Here is a 20,344-nt window from a genome sequence, read left to right as displayed (position 1 = left end):
TTCAGAATACCTACACTCTTGCTTTACCCTGAATGGACTCAGTACTTGATTCAATTTGCTTTTTTTTTTGTTTCACTGCTGAATTCGCTCACGGAAAATAATGTTCGTCCTAGCCCGCAGCTTTATTATGGCTTTTTCTTCTGCTACTCCCAATTTCTTTCTATGCTTACTGCAAATAGATTCTCTGTCTAATTTCGCCAGCATTTGATCAATTTCCAGTCAACTAATAAAGCACACAGGCGCGTTTTGAAAGCATTATTCCATCCGTTAAATTGACCTCTTAACCTCTGCTCTTTTCTATCCTTTCTCATGCGCGCACAAAGCGCTTTCTTTTGCTTTCAGCGTAAAATTTTGCCGGTACTCTCGTGGCCGCTCCGACATTTTGTCCTTCATAAAACCTACCTAAAATTGAGGCAGTGTGGTCGCAGTAGTTTTTCTTTTGACGGTCTTTCATGCTTCCCTGAGTTTGCATGAAACCTGCTGCTGTATGTTGCAAAAAAGAAGACCTTATTTCAACCGTTACTCCTTGGTTCAAACATAAGCACCATTAGCGATTCCAAAGCATGTGAACAATGGACTCTACATTTCTTTCGAGAGTACCAAACTCGAAAATTCATTTTGGTCGAAACTGCAAACGTTCAGCACAGAAACAAAAGAAAAAGAAATGAGTTCAGTACATTAACAGCGATACAGTGCACAGTGCTCTAGGCAGTTCTCGTCCCTAGCCCCGCTACCCCTCCACATTTTATAAGGACTTGGACGGATCGCTTAAGTTTTATTTGTTGATCTACTTGCAAACCCAAATAAGTGCAGCGATTAAGCAGAGAGCTACTGTCAGTGCGATCTCAGGTGCTGCCATCGGTGGGGTTTGTGCGGCCCAGGTTGCTCTTCGTGGGCAACCTCTCGTGACCAGTGAATACTTTAGCTGACGCCTGCCACGGTGCGCTCTTTGCTGACAATCCGTTGGACAAGTTGTGATGGCGCCATAACGTCACGGGACCTAGGTGGCCAGCTGACTCCTACGTTGCTTCTCTGGGGGTTTCTCGTGGATTTTTCGCTTATGGTCAACGACGCTGACGGAGACACCCGATTTTCTGCGACACGAGCTCTTTAACGCTGTAGCGTTAAAATTACTGCGACATTCTATTACCAACTCGAAAGAACCGTCATGACACTACTGAAGAGTAAAACCAACATTATCTAATCTCATTAAACAAAGATACAATATTGCTGTTCATATTTGACTTCCCTTGTTCGTTTTGTTTTACTCTGATAGTACATTGCAGAACCAGGACTATGCACATACGTACGATGTATGCAGCAATTAAAGAAAGTACCATTAGTGGTATTTGTCGCCAACTATGCGGCTATTATTCACTCTGCCTTTTGATATTAAAGCTTACAAGAAACCTCGGTTTTTCCACAATCTTTGGTTGACGGCACATCATTAACGAGATTGAGTTAAGGGCCCCATCCAGCGGTAAACCATCAGTCGTCCTCGTCGGTGACCTCGTTGGCGGCGCCGGCGGCGTGAGCGAAAAATCAGCAACGAAATAAGTAGATGTTGCTAGAGATGAGCAACTCGAGTGCAACAACAAGCTGCATCGGCGGCTATGTTTGAAACAGCCACCTGCCGAGGCCGTGGTGAATCAATTAACCGCTGCACCATTGCGCCAAGAGTGGCTTGAGGACTGGCGGCGGTCTATGAGCGCAAAGTAAAGAAAGACGAATTGCACATAAATGGGTTTGGTTTGGTTTGGTTTGGTTTTATGGAGTTTAACGTCCCAAAGCAACTAAGGCTATGAGAGACGCCGTAGTGGAGGGCTCCGGAAATTTCGACCACCTGGGGTTCTTTAACGTGCACTGACATCGCACAGTACACGGCATTAACCCATTAAAGCTATTGCACTATACCCTTAAGCTGGAGCCTAATGCGATAGAGTTGAGGCTCCATCCTGCAGGAAATTCGGTGTTGGCGTGGTGGGCGCTGTCGACGTTGTGAACGAAAAAGGCGGTGGCCTTCCTCTCACCTAGGTCACGTCACCTTGTGACGTCGCCATGACCTCATCACCGTGGCAGGCGTGCAGCTGCCCATCGAATTCTGAGAGAACTGCACACCATGGCAGGTGGCAGTTGAACTAAAGATTGGTCGCGAGAAGTTGCTCGGGGTGAGCAACCTGGGTCCCTTAAGTCCCACCACATGCTGTGTTTGAAGCAGCCAGCTGCCGCAGCAGTGGCGCATTGCTTAACCGCTGCACCACTGCACCGGGTGTGGTATGAGGACTCCCTGCGATTGGTAGATACAAATTAGAGAATGAGCAACTCTGCCTATATGGTGACCTAGGCAGAACCTAGGAAAAGTGACACGCAAAGAAGGGCTTCAGGCCTCTGACGGGAGCAGTTAACTCTATCGTGTCTTACCCTTAAGGCGGAGCCTAACAGTCCTCTCATGTTCTGTCTTCTTTTGACACGCACGTACATGGTGAAACGATCAATACTAACAAACGCGGCGCTAAGAATTTTACCGCGACAGCGTTAAAGCCCCCGTTACGCTGGAAATCCGGCGCCGACGTTGTCAGCGTTGTGAGCGATAAATAGGGTGGCGTAGGATGGCCAGGGCAGCCACCACCGAAAAAGCAACCTATGTGGACAACCTAGGTCACCTGACCTTGTCGGGTCATCACAACCTACCCATCGAACTGTGAGAAAACTAGTCGCACTGGCAGGTGGCAGTTAAATTATTGGTTCATCGGGAGAAGTTGCTCGGGAAGAGCAACTTGAGTCGCACAAGACCCACCGGCGGCAGCACCTTCCATCGAAGGGAGGTGGCGCCTCCGTTAACCGCTGTACCATTGCGCAAGGAGTGGTATGAGGACTCCCAGGAACATATGAATGTAAAGGTGAGAATGACCAATTCCGCATATATTGACATTAGCTCATTTATTATTTATTTATTTATTTACAATACTGCCAGTCGCATCAGGGACCATAGCAGGTGGGCGAACAAAAATGACAAACATGATAAAAATTTGAGCAGTGCACTCTGGAATTCAAAAAAAAAAAGAAAGTGAATACAAATCAAACACAGGTGAACAGAAAGGAACAAGCAAAATAAAAGAAAACGTAAACATTAGTAAGGAAAAAGAAAAATACATGTCTAGGAGTCGGGTGGAGCATTGCCATAAGGAATTCGATTAGAGCACATGGGAACACAGCAGCGGAAAAAATAAGAGAGGCTTTCTTCACGATTAATTCTAATGAATTGATGAGAGGCAGTTGAGTATGTCAGTGAAACTGCTTTATTCGTTAATTGATAAGGATTCTATCCGTGACGTGAACTGAGATAATGTGGTTGCAGTTATGATTGAGGGATCAAGGCGATTCCATTCTCTGATCACGAGGGGAAGGTACGAATACATGAACGTGTCGTTATGGCATGAGTATTCTGTTATTGCGCGCGCGTGTTTATGCCTCGACGGGCGTGATTGCGAGAAAGATTATTGCTATCGAGTCATATTCTTAAAGCGGAACTTAAGTATCCCTTAAATTTATTTTCTTTATTTTTTTGCTGCAGAAAATAAACAAAAAATCCTTCCTTCTGGTGCTTAGCATGGAGAGAAGTACATAAAACACACATAAGCCTGCATGCTATAAGAGTTTGCATTTTCCGACGAGTAGGGTAATTCAGGTGCACCTCCTGCTTACCAATTCTTTGCGGCATCTTCTGAACTCCCACTGTAAAGCGCGTTCAATTTTGGTTCAAACTCTTGGAGGGCTCAATGTACGGGTGTTAGGTGCTCAGAGTGTTTTCTACTTCGAGGAACAAACGTTATCTGTAATATCGGAAACACGTATTCAGTGAAAAAAAAAGCAAGAAATCTAACATGCAGCGACCCACATTGGTTGCGGTCGAGTGCGTCGTAAAAATATTAAAACATACGCCAAGGAGCAGCAACCTCAGTGCAAGTTCTTTTGGGAATTTTGCCCTACGAAAGCAATTGGTGGTAGATCAAATAGCCCCAACGCAGCTGCGCACGCTTTTTCCTCACTTACAAGAGCCTGGGAAAACATGTGCGCGCTGCCGCAAAAAAGGGGAATGGAGTGGTCGAAAGCTTTCTACTTTTTGCCTGCGCTAGGAACACAGTTTCCACTTTAATTTGTTTCTTCGCAGAATGAAGTTATTTTATTTATGAGATTGCGATCCCGGCCACGGTGGTCGCATCTGGATGGGAATGAAACGCAATAGGCCCGTGTACTACACGGTCTCAGTGCACGTTAAAGAACCTGTGGTAGTCAAAATTATCCGGAGCCCTCCACTATGATCTCCCTCAAAGCCTCAGTCGCCTTGGGACGTTAAACCCTAGGAAACAAATAAACAAACCAACAAACACGTGAGATCCTTTAAATTCCGCCTAAATAAAAAGCTGCCTACAGTTATTTATACGTTCATGCAGTCCGGAAAGCATCTCGCGTGCTGCCTTTGCTTTCTTAGATTTATCTCTACAAGCACCGAATAACAGGAGAGCTCGCTAACAATGGGGAGCACTCATAACTCTGTGCCCTGGATTGACACAGATATCAGTCGCTGAACCGACGAGAGAGCATACATGGAATCCGGGACACGTGATTTTTTAGGTGAGAACTAGGTTCCTGTTCAGTCTTATCTCCACCTCTTTTTATTTCCTCACATGAACGCTGCATTGTCTTGTCGTGCTTCCCGAACGAAACAGCGCAAATAAAAAAAATCTGCAGAATATCTTCTCTTTACAATCGAACTCCTGCGCCTCTAGTGTCGTCTTTGTCATAGTACCAGCAAAAGTAAGTCGCAAAAATTTATCAGGATACAAAATAGCCTGGTCGCTTGTCGGAGAGGCCGCCTGCTTTTCGGCCAGACCTCCTCCGTGCGCAAAGTAGCTTTGTCTATTGCGTTGTATGCTGCTCCCGCTGAGAACTTCATTTCTCTCTTTCTTCTTTTTTTTTTAAACAGGACACTCATAGAAAACGTAGTGTTCCGTTTTCAATTACGCGGGTAAGTGGAACTTTTTCTGTCTTCGTTTTCAGTAGACGATTAAAAGAGTCAGGCAGTCCTCTTTTTCTAGACAGGCAGTTTTAATTTAACGACCAGTCTGAATTGTGCGGGGCGTACAGCAGTGCAACCGTTAAAAATAAGCAGCAGAAACTTTGAATTCAATGCACCTGGGAAACTATAACGCGTATAGAAACAGTACAGGACAGAGTAATCAAGAAGCGACAGTCATACGCCAGCTGAAAAGTTCAGTGACTATGGCCGTGAGAAAAAAAAAAGTTTTACGCATCCTGCGTTTGAAGTAGACGCCGTACTGATATGTTATCCAGCTATTTTCTGTCCTGAGCAGCTGCAGTTTGCGCTTAATAGTGTAATAAGAGTTTGTATTTCAGGTTTTGAGGTATTTTTCCCCTTTATGTTGCTGCAGCCAGCGTCCTAAATGAAGTTTTATTCCACACACACTGGTCAACATTACGAACGAAAAAAGTGCTCGGGTAATTCTACTGTGGTGATGTTTTGTCTCACAGTAAGAAACGCTCATTTGGATGGCAATCCATGTATGAAGGAAACGAAAAACGCGTTGTCAGCCGTTCATAACATACAACTCTATGTTTACTGATAGCTCGCGTGCTTATATACCAATAAAATTAAACTAATATATTACCTGATGTTGCCAAAATTTCATCCAATATCATAAAACTAACTTACCAACCATTTGTTACGAGCTTAACGGTGCTCATTTATGACGACAGGGTAGAGCGCATATGAATTAAGTACCGCGAGGGCAGCGCGCTGCACATGCCTCTGAAGCACAGAAAAAATGCTCCCGCCAGCTGCCACGAGCTAAACGTAAAAAAATGAAAAGCCATCTGTGCAATGGTGATTGCATCCCACGAAAGACGAGGGCAAAAAACACTAGCGGCATAGGGTATCAAAGCACCTGCCGTGTACTCTTCCCTCCTACGCCAAGCGTACTGCGCCGCAGGCCGTCCCGCAAAGCGCTCAAAAGCCGCCGGCGGTGGTGAGCAGGATCAGAACGCAGGTTAACGACGAAGGGCCCTTACCAATCCGGTGCGTACCGTTGGTCTAGTCCATGTAACTTTAAAACGGTAGCTAAGTCTCTATCGGTGTGTTTTGAGGAACTTATCGATTCCGGGTAGCTTACCGCAGTGCAGTTCTCCCGAGGCCTCAGTTCGTAACCCCCCACCCCCTTCCTCCTTTTATTCTTTTCAGGCGTCCCTCCCTGTCGCTGCAACATGACTAAAAAATCTACAGACACAGAAGCCCGTCCCATCGTCGAGGCACGGTCTCCAGGTGTGTACAGCGCCACCATGGGTCCGTACAGAGAATCGAGTTTGGACATTCTAGATATGTTCGAGAAGTCTTTTGCTGGGAACTACAATGGCGTCGTCACCAGGAGCGACACACTGCAGGAACCTCAGTTCCTCGACATTGCCTGTGGCGCTGGCAACTTCACGTTCAACAGCCTTCTGCCCCGTTATCTGGCACACTGCCAAAGAATCGTTGCGGTGGACAAGGACCCCTCGATGATCCGCTTCGCAAAGTTGCATCACAAGCATGAAAAGATAAATTATGACACCCTTGACATCGTGGACGGTGACATCGAGAGTTTCGTGAGACAGCACGGCCTCTTTGCGCGCGTCTTCAGCTTCAATTTGCTGCACTGGTTGAAAGACCGTGCGCGCGCCTTGAAGAACATTGAGAAACTCATGGCTCCAGGCGGAGAGTGCTTCATCGTCTTCCAGCACAACATTCCCATGTTCGAAGTCAATATGGCCCTAGCTGAATCGGAGCGGTGGAAGAAGTACGCCAAGGTAAAGCTTCCAATCTGCAGGGGAAGGAAATAGAGGAACAAAGTGCCGGATTTTGATCTGTCACTGTTAACTGCCTCCGGACTAGTTTTGAAAAATAGGTAGTCAAGAAACAAGTTTTGAGCGAGTAAAACAAGCGCAACAGAAACTTCGCAACCCCGTAACGCGGGGTACTGGTGTTATCAAGATGTAAATAGAACCTGACGACTTTTTTCAGCAGTGCTTATCAAGCTACAACGCTTGCGAGCGGGGCACGGCAGTTGACGGCGCCTTCAGATGCTTAATCTTTTAATGTCGAAATTAGGAAGAAATCGAAGAACAAACCATTACTTCCAAATTTTACTAGCAAACTGCCCACATTAAGAAGGCAATATCAAAATTTAGTTCGCGCTACTAAAAATTTACATATCGGTATTTCACAAATTGGCAACAAATAGTTTTAGATCCATTTTGTGCAGCAGTTTTGAATTGTATGCAAAATCAAATCAAAGGCTTCGAACCAACTCCAAGGGCCACACAAAAGAAATGCTTTGTTCTCCATAGACATAGAACATTTCTTATTTTCTTATTTATTTCTTATTTATTTATTTATTAGACATTCTTATTTTCCCGCCATGCTTTTTACAAAATGAGGTACAAGCAATTGTTGCACGCTAGCTGGAAGTCGCGCATTAGCGCCCAGTTTTCTTCACACTGCTTGCTGAAAGCGACGTCAACAACTATGACCGGAATGCGTTTGCTTCTGAGGGCACATTAACATCAATCTTTGTGTCCAAACTCGGTGTAGTAATCAGTACACTGCGTGCAAACAGTATGTCGTGAAATCGCGACATAGGGCAGTAAAAGGTAAAGTAATAGCAAAAGCACCATTTCCTTTTAATCTCCGGGTGACCGCTTGGCTGCTAGTGTACGTTGTTTATTTTATTATTTACATGTTATCGTCAGTATCTACAGCGTCCAGACTGGCATTAACGCAAGGGGAAGTGTCTGCAAAATAATGATAAGCAGAGATAATAACATATACACACGACATGCATCTTACAATATGATGCCCACCCTAGAGATACCAACATTTCAAGGAATCTCGTTTTGCTGTACCCCAAAAAATACCATCGCTTATATTTAACAAGCAAGCCTACCAATGCACAAGAAATCTCATCAGACGAACAACGTAAGGAAAAATGTGAATGTTTCAAACGCTTTAGCAGCGAAAGAATCTATTCATATACTGAGGAACTTTGAAGATTTGACATGCAGCTTTGCAAGCTAGTAGAAAATTATAATAAAGGGAAGCGGTGACTTTATACTCTGGTAAGTTATTCGAATCGTGCATAGTTCTCGGGCAGCAATAATATCCAGATATTTTCACCTTATACTCGTACTTATGTTCACGGATTTTCACTGAAAGGTTGGTTCAAGCAGACACGTAATTTGGTAGCCTAATGTATATGTCTTTATCAACGCCTGCTCTGTGCGTAATTAAGTTGTAGAAAAGGCACAACCTGAGGTATTTCCTTTTATTTTCTATTAATAACCAATCAAACCCTTCTCGAATCACTCCAGCACAATTCTTGATTTTTTAGTCTCCAGAAACAAACTGGGCTGCTTGTTCCTGCACATGCTTCAGCACATATTTTTCTGTGTGTGTGTGTAAGACCCCTATGATGAAGAACTGTATTCCAAAAATGGTCGGCTTTTTTTTTTATTTTGCCTCCATCGAAATGAGGCCTGCGTGGCTGGCATTCGATCTCATGTCCTTGGGCTCAACAGCCGAACGACAAAACCACTGAGCCACAGTGGTGGTTCCTGCTCGCGGTATATTTGCCTTGCAACTAGGATAATTTTTGGGCAGTGTCCTTCTTGCATACCTAATATTACATCCTCCTGAAGCAGACTGGAGTCAGTAAGAGGGACATGCATAATCGTGCTGCGCTCTATTCCAAAGCCATTGCATCACATTCTAGAAGTTCATTCCCACAAACTTCTAAAGATGTGTTATTTATTTATTAAGCCATTATTTTTCCAAACCGCAGATGTCTCGTGTTATCTTTGATAGTACTAACTGTAATTCGATGAAACCGACAGCAATTAGCCGAGGTTTCAGCGATATCGACACTTAACTCGGTTACTCAAATGATTTATCTTTTTATAATTCGTAATGTTTTTGAAGAAATGCTGGTATTCAAAGGGATGGTTCCACTACATTGTTTATACAGTCCATGCAATTCACAAGCCATCTCTGTCATATAGCCCTATGTTTCTTTTTTTAGTTGTGTTGCGCTGTAATTAGCAATTTTCGACGTTCCGCTGTTACGTTTATTGAGTATGCACGAGTGTTAAGAAGTTCGGTATTTAATTTTTCTTGCCTCACCATAGCAGTGAAATATTCAGAGAGATTCACTTTTTTTTTCGCACAGGTTCTTGAGGATGTCGTACCGGCCTCAGCCCGGAACACGGACTTCGGTGCAATGAGGGAGCACCTGCACAACCTTCTGGATGCAACAAATCTGAAGCCTCTGGCATGCGAAGTGCTTCGCTTGCCAAGAGTGAACGTCCCTAGCCTTGAAGACGCAGCTGGTATGTGCACGTTCACCGAATTCATTTCTTATAAGCCAAGAGCTGTATGCATACATTTAGGTTCATTATAAGTAGGAGAAAAAAATGAATCTTTAATGACGAGATGAGACCCAAGGGAAACTCTCGTTTATGTGTGATCGCCTTCGTTTAGCGCTGTTTTTTGTCTTCGTGTCCTGTGAGCATGCATCAACCAGCTCATATTGATACCCATTGGCAACATGCCTTTCCCTTTGGTAACATGAGGCCTTGATGACCGCAGAGCTGCTAATATTTATTTATTTGTTTATTTCGTGTACCCTCAGGGCCAGAGGCATTATAGAGGGGAGTGGTTACAAAAATTTAAGAAAAAAAATGTACAGTGCAGCAAACTAATTAGTAATACAAAAATGATTGCTCCTAGTTATACATTATTAGCTGTTGGGTTCTTGGTGTGCTGGTTAATAGTATATAATACACAAAATACAGCGCAGCAATACAGTGAAAAACAAACAAACAAAACGCTCGTACAAAAAACAACAAGAATATAGAATTAAAAAAAAAAGATGATGCTCCTACTTATACAAAGTTTTCTAATGCTGTTTTGAAGCGTTGGTTGTCAGTAATGGTAGCGGTAGATGCAGGAAGGTGATTCCACTCAGCAGCTGATAGGGAGGACCAGCTCGAGCGCTCCATTCATCATGGTGCTGTTTGCCGTTCCATATACTAAGCGGAATCGCTTATGGTCACTTATTATCATGCTTAGTATTCCACCAATGTCTCCTGACTAAAGCACTAAAAGAAATCTCCATAAAAGATTGATGGCACCCACTTTAGTGAGCAAAGTTTCAATATAATGAAAAGACAAACAGGGCATAAGGGACAAGAGAAACGCAAACTTAACGGTCAAAATGGCAAAATAGTTTTGCGCTTCATCGTATGCTTTTTGCCTTATTTTCACGTTTCGTCTGTACGTTTGCCTTACCTGAACGTTGCTTACCAAGAAATGCATTAACTAGATTCAAATGCAGCTGTGGCAAAAGATGGACTTGTACTCAACTTGCGTTTGAGATTCAAAAAAATTAACTGAGTCCCTAGATCTCACAAACTTCATTTCTGATAAGAATTTGCCTCATCGCTGAGTGTCATTCCTTGTAGGCACTAAACTTGCCTAGCTAGAGGTCTCTTTGCACTGAAACGCTACTGATGACCACTTAGGTTCTAAAAAAAACAAGCTCCCCGGCAGGTAAAAACAATTAATATGCGCCTTCTTTATTGATTTTCTTCAATGACACATTCCGTGCTTCGCTTCGATAAAAGCAGACGAGCCACGCGCTTTCCGTGCTCGTATTTTGTTTTTGCTTTGTGTTTGCGCCCCATCAGTAAGCGTCTCCTTGGTCAGAACCACTTAGAACCACTTAGAACTTCATCAGAACCACGAACGAGTTTTTTGAGAGGGCAGTTTTTGCTTGATGTATACATATTGTCATTCCCGATTTGTGAAACTTGTTCGGCAAATTGACTGCTAGTTGGAATGTCTAGTCACGGAATGCAACATCAAATTACTGTATAACGATCACTAAGACATTCCCCTCGGCTTTGTCGCTCGCGTGACCGAAATACCACTACCAATTTTTGACGTAAAGTAGCTCAGGACGATAACAGTGCAGAGGTGATATATGTACAAAGCTAAAATTTTCCCTTATGATGAAGCTGAGTAAAATACTCTGGGGTAAATTTTACCTGGCGAAATTTTATTTTCCTCTCACTCGTTAGTAACGCCTTAGAAGTCAAGAAAAAGCTTCACAAGAATGTTTTTGCAGTGAGAAGTGTGAATACTTTCCCTTTCGTAACTAGCTCCAAACCCGCGCCTGCAACATTGACGTCTTATATGTCGGCTAAACGACCCTGTCTTTCTTAACAAGAGAGCAAACTTGTGACCGAGAGTTGCCCCGCCGCGGTGGCTCAGTGGTTACGGCGCTCGGCTGCTGACCCGAAAAACGCGGGTTCGATTCCGGCCACGGCGGCTGAATTTCGGTGAAGGCGAAATTCTAGAGGCCCGTGTGCTGTGCGATGTCAGTGCACGTTAAAGAACCTCCGGTGGTCGAAATTTCCGCAGCCCTTCACTACGGCGTTCCTCATAGCCTGAGTTGCTTTGGGACGTTAAACCGCAATAAACCAAACCTAACCAAGTGACCGAGAGTTGAAGTGGCCATCAGGGCTTATACTCAAGTTGCGTTTAGGCTAATGAAAATTTACCAAATCTCAAGTTCTCCTTAACTCTATTCTTAAATACAGGATCTATTAATGAAATCGCATTCTCACTGTGTGTCATTCCTCGGAAGTTGCAGATACTAAACATGAATTGCTAGAGGTCTATCGCACTCAAGCACTGCGGATGACTGCTTACGACCTAAAAAGCAAGCACTCCGGCCAGTAAAAACAATTAATGCGCCCTTTTGTTATCGATTCTTTTAGATGAAACATGCCCTGCTGCACGTTTCACGGCACTCGGTATGCTGGCGCGAGTAACTCTTTTTTTTTTACCGCTTCTCTGCACGACCGTCCTTCCTCTTTCTCTTTTCATGCGCTTCCTATATTTATGTACTAGAATGGCACACTTTACTTTCTCATAACTGAAGCTTGACTGCCAGATTCAAATGACGGGCTGTCAGACGAAGAACCAAAGTGATTTACAGTGTTACTGTTATCAGGCAAAAGTCATTAAATAGTGTCAGCTGAAGCGGCTGGCGCTGTGAGTATGTCACGCCCAACAATTCTGGGCATAAGCATTTTTCAACGGGAAAGACTTTATGAGCGTAATTTTGGATATATTGTATTATTTTACTCTAACAATCAATATATCTGCAGATCTGTCGACAGGATAAAATTTATCTGCTGTTAAAGTTCTTGCTATAGTCAAAAGCGTTCCCCATTGGTTTTTTATGGCAGTCTTAAATGCTCGACGTGGCCGATGGAAACACTATCAAAGAAAATATTTTGCTACGTGTCGGAAGAACTCACCATTACCTTCAATATTTCTATACCAGTACCTTACCGGTTTCTGTTATTCAAAATTTTTCTCCAAGACTGTTGTACATGTTGGTGCCTGAACGTTGCTTTTGAAGCAAAGAAAAAATTCTAAGGACGATTACAATTCTCCCTAATGCAAAATTTCTCAGGCTATGTAGCCTCACTGTGCAGGGAGGTGCAGCATTAAGCCACAGTACTTTACTTATTTCATGCCCTGATGGCAACATGACCTAACAACTGTGCCAGTTCATTTACGATGATAAAAATTGTTTCTGAGACTCTTTAAAGAAAATGTTCAACTAGTAAACCACTATGGCAATATGCTAGCCTACGACAGATATTCGTGCAGAGTAAGACCATTTAAATTTACCTTACCTCAAGAAAGTGTTCGTGACAGCAAAATTTACTGTGACCTCTCAAAATTCTTGCATCACTCTAGTGTCAACAGGTGGTGCATACCCATTAGCAGCCCACGATAATTTACTCATCAGTGCTTACAAAGGAGGAAAAAGTGTGACGGAAGTTGATAAGAACTGATGCAGCGAGCCTGCGACTGCAGAGGGCTATTGCCTTTTGCTTTAGATTCGTTGCCTTCCAATTGCCTATTTAAATTTGATTACGCCATCACATGTTTTTCCGCTGCTGCGGGGTCTTCCGGCGGGTAGAGGCTTCTTGAGGGTGTAGATGAGTGGACGCCTTCTGGGTTGTGAAGGTGGGTGGATAGTGAACGTTGGTGTGGTAGTGGGTGATGGGTGATGGGCTTCTTTGATGCGCTTGCATTTATTGAAGGCGGTTTTCGCTCCGCTGCCACGTGCGCTTCTGGTTGGTGGAGGCGTCTGGCGGGTATAGATGGGTAGTGGCCTTCTGAATGGGGAGGGTGGGTGGAAAGTAGATGTTGGTGGGTGATGCTTTTCTTTGTTGGGCTTATGATGGGTGGAGATGGGTATCGTTCCGCTCCTCTATGGGATTCTGTGGAAGGACACTTCTGGAGGGTAGCGACAGGTGGAGGTCTTCTGTAAGGCGAAGATGTGCAAAGCATTTCTTTGATTTACGACACTCAAAAAGCCGCTAGATCCTCTGCGAACTTAGAAAACAGCAATTGCGAACATTCGCTTAGTTGGTTGTTGCTAGCTGCGCAGAACGAAATGATGTTTTCCAAACAGGATAATTTTACAGATTTTGCCAACACATGGCTGCACTGCAATGCATATGACTAGAAACAGTAAACTACAAGTTACCGTTTAATGAGCCTCGCTTCTTTTATTTCCCGAAGCGTGCAGTCTCAAACGCTTCTACTGAATTACGTCTCAGAAAGAGAGGCGTACAGAGTGCTGTGCATGTAAGGTTTTCTTGCTTCCTTTGCACGTTTCCCCCTATTCAGCTTTTTCGCGTTGATTGGTTGGCCGGTAGTTGCGTTAAGGAGCAGGCGGGGTTAGCCATACATTGATGACGTCGGCAGCTGCTTCGCCTGTGGAGCGTAGTTGAAAGAAAATAGACAAACCACGCCTATCACTGCCCCGTTAGACCGACGTCCTCCAACAAATCCAGGACTCATATGACTGCGCACCTCTTAGTTCGGGGACATGTAAGAAACATCACGTTAGCAACACATTCTAAAGACACATTTCATCTCCTCAGGCTGCGCACAAAAGTACCACATCATACAAAAACACCGGCACACTAGAACAAAATGTTGTATGTAACCCACAACTCCACTTGAAAAACAAGTTTTTCACGTCTGCAACAGTACAGTGTATTGACAACAATCAGCCGACTTGCTTTTTGCAAGTGTACTTCTCTGAATATTTCATCACTGTTGGTAATGTTGCATTTGTTCCTAATAAGAGTCATTTAATGTAATTCGTCCTTTCTGTTATAAGCTCTTGTCCCGACTACTGGTTTCGAAGAAAGTCAGGTTCACAAGTTGATAAAAAAAATTATTAGGGGTTGGGACGAAGACCCGCTCGAATGGTTTAGACGGAGTGAAATTTTATATTTTGAAAATTTATTTAGACACAAAAGTGGTCTCTGGTGATGGAGCAAAAGGCAGATATGCTCTGCCTGACAGGGACCTTACACCCGTGCTTTGCTCAGCAACGATACAGCGTGTCTATATAGACCTAATACACTGCAGTTGTATATATAAAATCAAATCAAGTATTTTTTGAGCTAATGAACCAATTAGCATAATACGCAGTACGTTGAAAGAGCTGAATAATTTACAGAATTAAATGTAGAGATTCGCACCAAGAAAACTTCCCCAAGAATTTCAACAGGAGCCATAACTTTTTGTTCAATACTTTTTTTTTCTAGTACGTGCAGGTGTGCAGTGGTTGATAGCAACTTCTTGTTTGCTGTTGCAGAAAGCATTGAAATCGTAAATCTTAACTCACGCAAACAGATATCTTCACTGGAAAGGGCATGGAAGAGGGAATAGTTGATTTATATTAAAGCATTTTAAACGCAGTGGTCTCTCTTGGCGAGTATAAAATACTATCTGACAAGATGGCAGTTATCTTTCTTTTTTTTATTTCGGTACCACAGAGGCCCTTGGTATGAACCGTTACATGGGGGATGGGCGTGTCACTTAAACAGCAATGGTCTTGATAGCGTTCTTAAAATGTGTGGCGTTGATATGATGCCCGGCGTACTGCGGTAGATCAAACCAGTCCCGGGATGACTGGAATGCGCTAGGATATCAGTGTTAGGATGACGCTTGAGGTGTCCACTGAAACGAGTAAGCACACCATCCGTCTATTCAAAACCTATCCCCATCCTCCCACTGCATTGTAGAACTCACCTGATGCTGTCGCAAAACTGATTGACTATCAGGAAATGTCTCGCTTCTGTCTCACTTCTCGATGAATGCCTCAATCGCGCCGTAAAGGAACAGAGGAAGGTGGAAGTGAAAGAAGAAACATAGAGAAATAGGTGCCGTAGTCGAGGGCTCCGGAATAATTTTAACAACCTGAGGATCTTTAGCGAGCACTGACATCGCACAGCACACGGGCGTCTTTTTCGTTCCGCGGGCTTCGCACCCGCATACTACGGCTCAGTAGCCGCGCCCTGTAACCACCGAGCCACGGCGGCGTGTATACAGAAAACACAATGCAGTGGCCTATGCAGTTACCTTGCCATCTTTTAGATCCTGTTAAGGTACACTAGGTTTTCCAAGGCCCTTCAAGGTTTCTTTTTCCGTGCCTGATTTTTCTTTCGGCATTCCTACTTTTCAGATCGCATCGTTTCTTTCAACCCGATCTACACTCTTCTGAACGACGAGGAAAAAGAGGAGCTGGTCAAGTTCACTGAAAAGTTCCTCTCTGACCAAGCTCAAGCAGTAGCAGATGGTAGCATCCCTAACGAGCGGTTTACTTATGTAATCCACGCCTACAAGCCTGCACCATAGTCCACCTTCTGCGCCAGGGAGGCCAGCCGTCACGGAAAACAACTCATAGTGCTTCTCTTTCGCCCGTTGCAAATGACGGCTCTCAAAATGTATTTCTGTAAAGAGCATTCTGTTGCAATAATCTGCTCCCGGTGGAGCAATAATGTATCCCGACAGTACTTCAACACATCTCGCTGCATTTGCCAGAGGAAAGCGTCAAGGCCAGGGAAAATTTTTTGATTATATGGAGTTATGCTAATATATTGTGTTCTGACCATTTTCGCCACATTAAAAAATTTAGGCGCGTGCATTTACGGTGTTTCACACTGTTATTGTTGCCATTCACACGCTGCATTGCGTACATATATGAGTCGCAGCTGAGAATACCTGCATTCTGGAGGAAAAGAAAATGAAGTTCGCGAACATCTGCCTGGGCAGCAGCTGCCTGCAGTATTATGAAATAAATAAATAAACGCAGCAAACGAAAGTATCAAGAGACCCCCCCCCCCCCCCCCCGTCATCGTCGCTGGTGGCGCTCTAAAACAGACAACTAGCGCTAACGCAGGGCAGAGTTTTACCACATGCTCTTTGCGTTGCAGACGCGACGAAAACATGCTGCCGAAATGCGTGAAGGCATACAAAGAATAGATTCCTCTTAAGCCTGTGCCAACGGCCACCATATTTATTTAAGGTTCCGAGGTGGGCGCTGGAGAGGCGACGTCCGCTGAGAAACGGGATGCGTTCCCATGTGCGCGTGCTTACCAGCGCCTCTTCATCGTCTCCTCAAACTTAAACAGTGCCGCGGCAGAAGCCCTCATCCCAGGCCATAGGTTGACAAACGAAGACGGAAAAACTAAGTCTAAGTACAAGTCATTGAAAACACAGGAGCTCTATTTGCATTGCAGGTCTGTGTGCCGGTTGTAGCCGTAGGCGAAACGAAAGCGACATGAGTGGGACGTTCTGGAGGTTGCGGATGGGTGAAACTGAAGGAACGAGCAGGCGCCATTGCTTTACTGGTGGCAAAGGTAGGAAAACACATGGCACTGAAGATATCAGTTGATTGGGCAGGCAGAATGTCAGTAGAAAGACGGGACGGAAGATTCGGGACGCCGAAAAGGGGACAATTTTGTGAAGGTTTTCGTTAAAAACTGATAATATCGCTGCAGCGAAGGTCGTGCAAGTGTTTCCGCTGCTACATGTGACGCCGCTTAATATTAGGTGCGGTGAATGCCGTTAAGCGAGGCAGAAGTTGTCGAGGTGGCAAGCAAGGTGCGAAAAAAGCAGGTGTCATGCGATGCAGCCTTGGTAATACGTGCGATGGGGAAAAGCCATAACGTCATCGACCTCCGGGTGTCGCCGCTGACACCATACATTCGGGTTACAGCTCGACAGTACGGCTTGAGGATAGTGGCGAGGTAACGTTGCCACCAAGACGTTGGCAGCCGCGTTCTCGGTGGTGGTTGATACGGTCAGGTGGCCACCAGCGAAGCGATGTCATTGCAGCTCCAAAGGTGTCATGTTGAGTGTGCGGAAACTGCACACTCCATTTGGGGAGGCGCTTGAGAGACAGGGTGTTGTCAGCCTCGTCAAAGGGCACATCAACCGTTGCTGGGTAAGGTGGTGGTACCAGGAATGAATGATGCGGTGTCGCAGGAAGACGCGGTCTACAGCGCTCCGGAGTTGCAGTGAGGTAGACGATCTGCGCGTCACTCATTGTGGGCGCTGACGTGAGCTGGGCAGGAAGCTCTGAGGCAGCAAGTTGCTTAGCAGAACAAGGGATCAGGGGCTTTGGAACCCGCACCGCAATAGTTAAATGTCGGTGAAAATATGTGCAGGTTGAGCAATGGCGAGATAGGTTGCGGAGCGGAGCGTCATACGTAGAGACGACGAGAGGCACTGGAGTGATGTGGGCCGCTGCACGTGGACAGAACGAAGACCCTCCAAAATGCCGGTAAAATGCAGCTTTCAGGGTGCCGAAGGGCGTTTAATCTGGCGGTGGCAGGTCGAGGTGAGGGCAAAGCTCACCGGACAGGCTCCACTTGATGCTCAAAAGGCGCCTGCCTAGGAAGCGACGCCGTTGACGTAAAGCAGGTTCTTGGCCCGCGCAAGCCAGGCTACCGGTGATGGCGTGCAGAAAGGCGGGAGACGCAGCGTAGCACGTTTGTCTAGGATGGGGTAAACGCCAATCGTCCGGCGGTAAGGCCATGGCCTGCAGGCGTCATGGCTAAACGGACGGAACAGCGCGGGCGTTAACGCTCGGTCTCGGACGTGGGCTACGCAAGCTTCGAATGTCTGGTTGTAGGTGCTCGGGGTCTCGACCGGGTCACCAATAAGAAGGCAACCATTGCCGCATTTATTTCGGATTGCAAGGTGGACGCTTCAGAGGCCACGTCCGCTAGACCGGTGCCCCTGCCTCTTCGTCGTCTCCGTCAGCCTAAGCGATGGTTCTACAAGACCATTAGAAGGAAATATAGTGAGTTGTACTCTAAGAATTCAAGAGAATCCCGTGTCTGCAGTATTTTTTACCGGCCACGAAGAATCCCTGGAACCGTTGGCAGGTAGACGCAAAATTATCTATTTCAAGCAACAATGTAATATGCCCTTCGTACTGTTAAAAGGAAGAGTTCACTTTACGGAAGCAAAAAGTTGTTTTATAACGGTCGAAAACAACGGAAGGAATCATGGAGGGGAGAATCTTATCGAGGTAGCTGAAGAAAAAATAAAATCAGGTATCTTGGAGGATAGCAGTGCTTTGTTTAGTTTTGTTCACGTTTAGTTATTTGACCGGTCACTGTTTGCCACTTCGGTGATCCATCTAAATCATGGTGATTATGTGATATGTATGTGTGCCGTTCATTTGTCTTTTCGCCATCTTTCTTCCTATATATTTCAAAGCGACAAATAAAGCGAGGAGTTGTTAATCAGCGATTGTTCTTGTCTCTTTTCTCCCATCCATAATTCCTTGCGCTGTTTTCATCTTATAAAGATATGCAGCAACCATCCCAACAACAAGCTTTATTACAGTTTTGTAAAAGGTTGACGTAAAAGAGCAAAGCAATGGTTACCTTGCAAAAAGTACAGGCACGCTTTTCTATAGTTGATAAATAAAACTGAATGCTATTTGTTGAGAAATTAAGTGCCATTCTGTAAAACCAGCGCAGCAAATGTACAGTATTCATTATGGAATATATGGCACGCATTTGCAGTGCAGCTCTTCGCGCCTCTGCGTCACTCTCTTTGTGTCTATACTCCATCAGTTGAGAAAACAGTTCGCTTACCATCCTATTTACCGCTGGAATGACATCAGAATACCACTCTAGTTTGCCGAAAGCGTCATGTGCCATTGAGCATTCACCTCAGTGTACCTCGCCGAGAAGCACTTAAGCGGCATTTCGGCATTTTCTCAATAGCCAGAAAAGAGCAATAAGTTTTCATGTGTTTTTTTCTTTTTGGTTTCTAGTACATAAATTATTTTGTGAGCCACACAGACTCACGAGGTAGGTAAGTTGTCTACAAGTATGAAACGAAACAATCATACCCGCACGAGGCACGCTGTTTGTTCCATCATTTAGGCCATTTTGAAAATAACCTGTTATGACAAAGCTGCAACGAGTTCGTCGGAGTATTGAGGACTTCGGAAGCATGCGTACGACTATTCGGATCACTTATTTCCTTGCGTTAGTTTTCAGTAGCAACCCAAGTAACAGGTTGGGTCCGAGTGACCAAGACACTTTGTTTGCTTGCAGCAACAGCCAGAACGAATGACCCTTTTGTGCACAGCGAACTTCAGCAGCTCGTTCAGCCAGAGCTTCCAAAAATGTTTTCACGGGAAATGTTTGCACAGGAACTTTAACCGTTTGCAGTTTTGGGCTGTGCACCTTTGCAATGTAAAGGTGATTCATGTACCGTCAACACTTCAGTGCTTAACAGTTCATGCTTCTTTGGTGTTCTTTATTTTTGGAATACAACAGAAGGCGAATTGCGTAGGACCAGTCCTAACGCGTTACTTTGCATTTAGAAACAGCCCTATACAGGGTGGGCATCCATCTTTCATGCTCACCCTTAAAATTCCTGCATGCCTTTCAGAGAGTCATTAACTATAGTGCGCTTAGATAGCTTAAAAAGAATCACTCCGGGCTGACGTCGCTCTTGCCTGCAAGGGGAATGGGCTCGCTTAACTTTAAACACGCTTCTATTCATACGGGATCTGTTTTCGTCTGTCTTTTTTTTTCTGCGGAAAAAAAATTTCCCTTTTCTACGCTGGATCAGGGAGGGAGGAACTTTTCAGGAGGTGTAATATTTGCTCCACCAAATCATTCATGGAGCAACAAAAACTAGACTTCTTATTGACAAAGCATGCTAGCACGCTTTCTAGTCTTTGAACAGCATTCTCTAATATGCGTGTCCACTCGTACAATGAGTAGAGTATTAATATGGTAAGGACCGTATATGAGATTTTAATACAGTTTTTTCTCGACCACGCATGACACAACAGCAAATGGTCTAAAAGCCCAG

At 44.7% G+C, this 20,344-nt stretch overlaps 1 protein-coding gene across 11 annotated transcripts in view; it reads left to right on the top strand.

The window, feature by feature from the left end:
• Positions 1-18,753, top strand: part of LOC149340066 (4-vinylphenol methyltransferase 1-like) — a 57,200-nt gene extending 38,447 nt beyond the window's left edge. For 5 of the 11 annotated variants that reach the window (XM_089548811.1, XM_089548814.1, XM_089548810.1 and 2 more), the window contains 4 exons: positions 4,988-5,029; positions 6,260-6,861; positions 9,276-9,435; positions 15,678-18,753. In XM_089548811.1, the coding sequence (XP_089404937.1) occupies positions 6,283-6,861; positions 9,276-9,435; positions 15,678-15,850 (912 nt within the window). In that variant the 5' untranslated portion in view covers positions 4,988-5,029; positions 6,260-6,282 and the 3' untranslated portion in view covers positions 15,851-18,753. Of the gene's footprint in view, positions 1-4,398; positions 4,636-4,987; positions 5,030-6,029; positions 6,098-6,259; positions 6,862-9,275; positions 9,436-15,677 lie in introns of those variants that run through there. The other 6 variants (XM_089548808.1, XM_089548807.1, XM_089548816.1 and 3 more) reach the window with 3 other exon arrangements.
• Positions 18,754-20,344: the final 1,591 nt, after the last annotated feature.

Source organism: Amblyomma mixtum, chromosome 6 (genome assembly GCF_055824585.1).
Source record: "Amblyomma mixtum isolate Tamu chromosome 6, ASM5582458v1, whole genome shotgun sequence".
NCBI classification, from domain to species: Eukaryota; Metazoa; Arthropoda; class Arachnida; order Ixodida; family Ixodidae; genus Amblyomma; species Amblyomma mixtum.
This window is presented reverse-complemented; position numbering and strand designations above follow the sequence as displayed.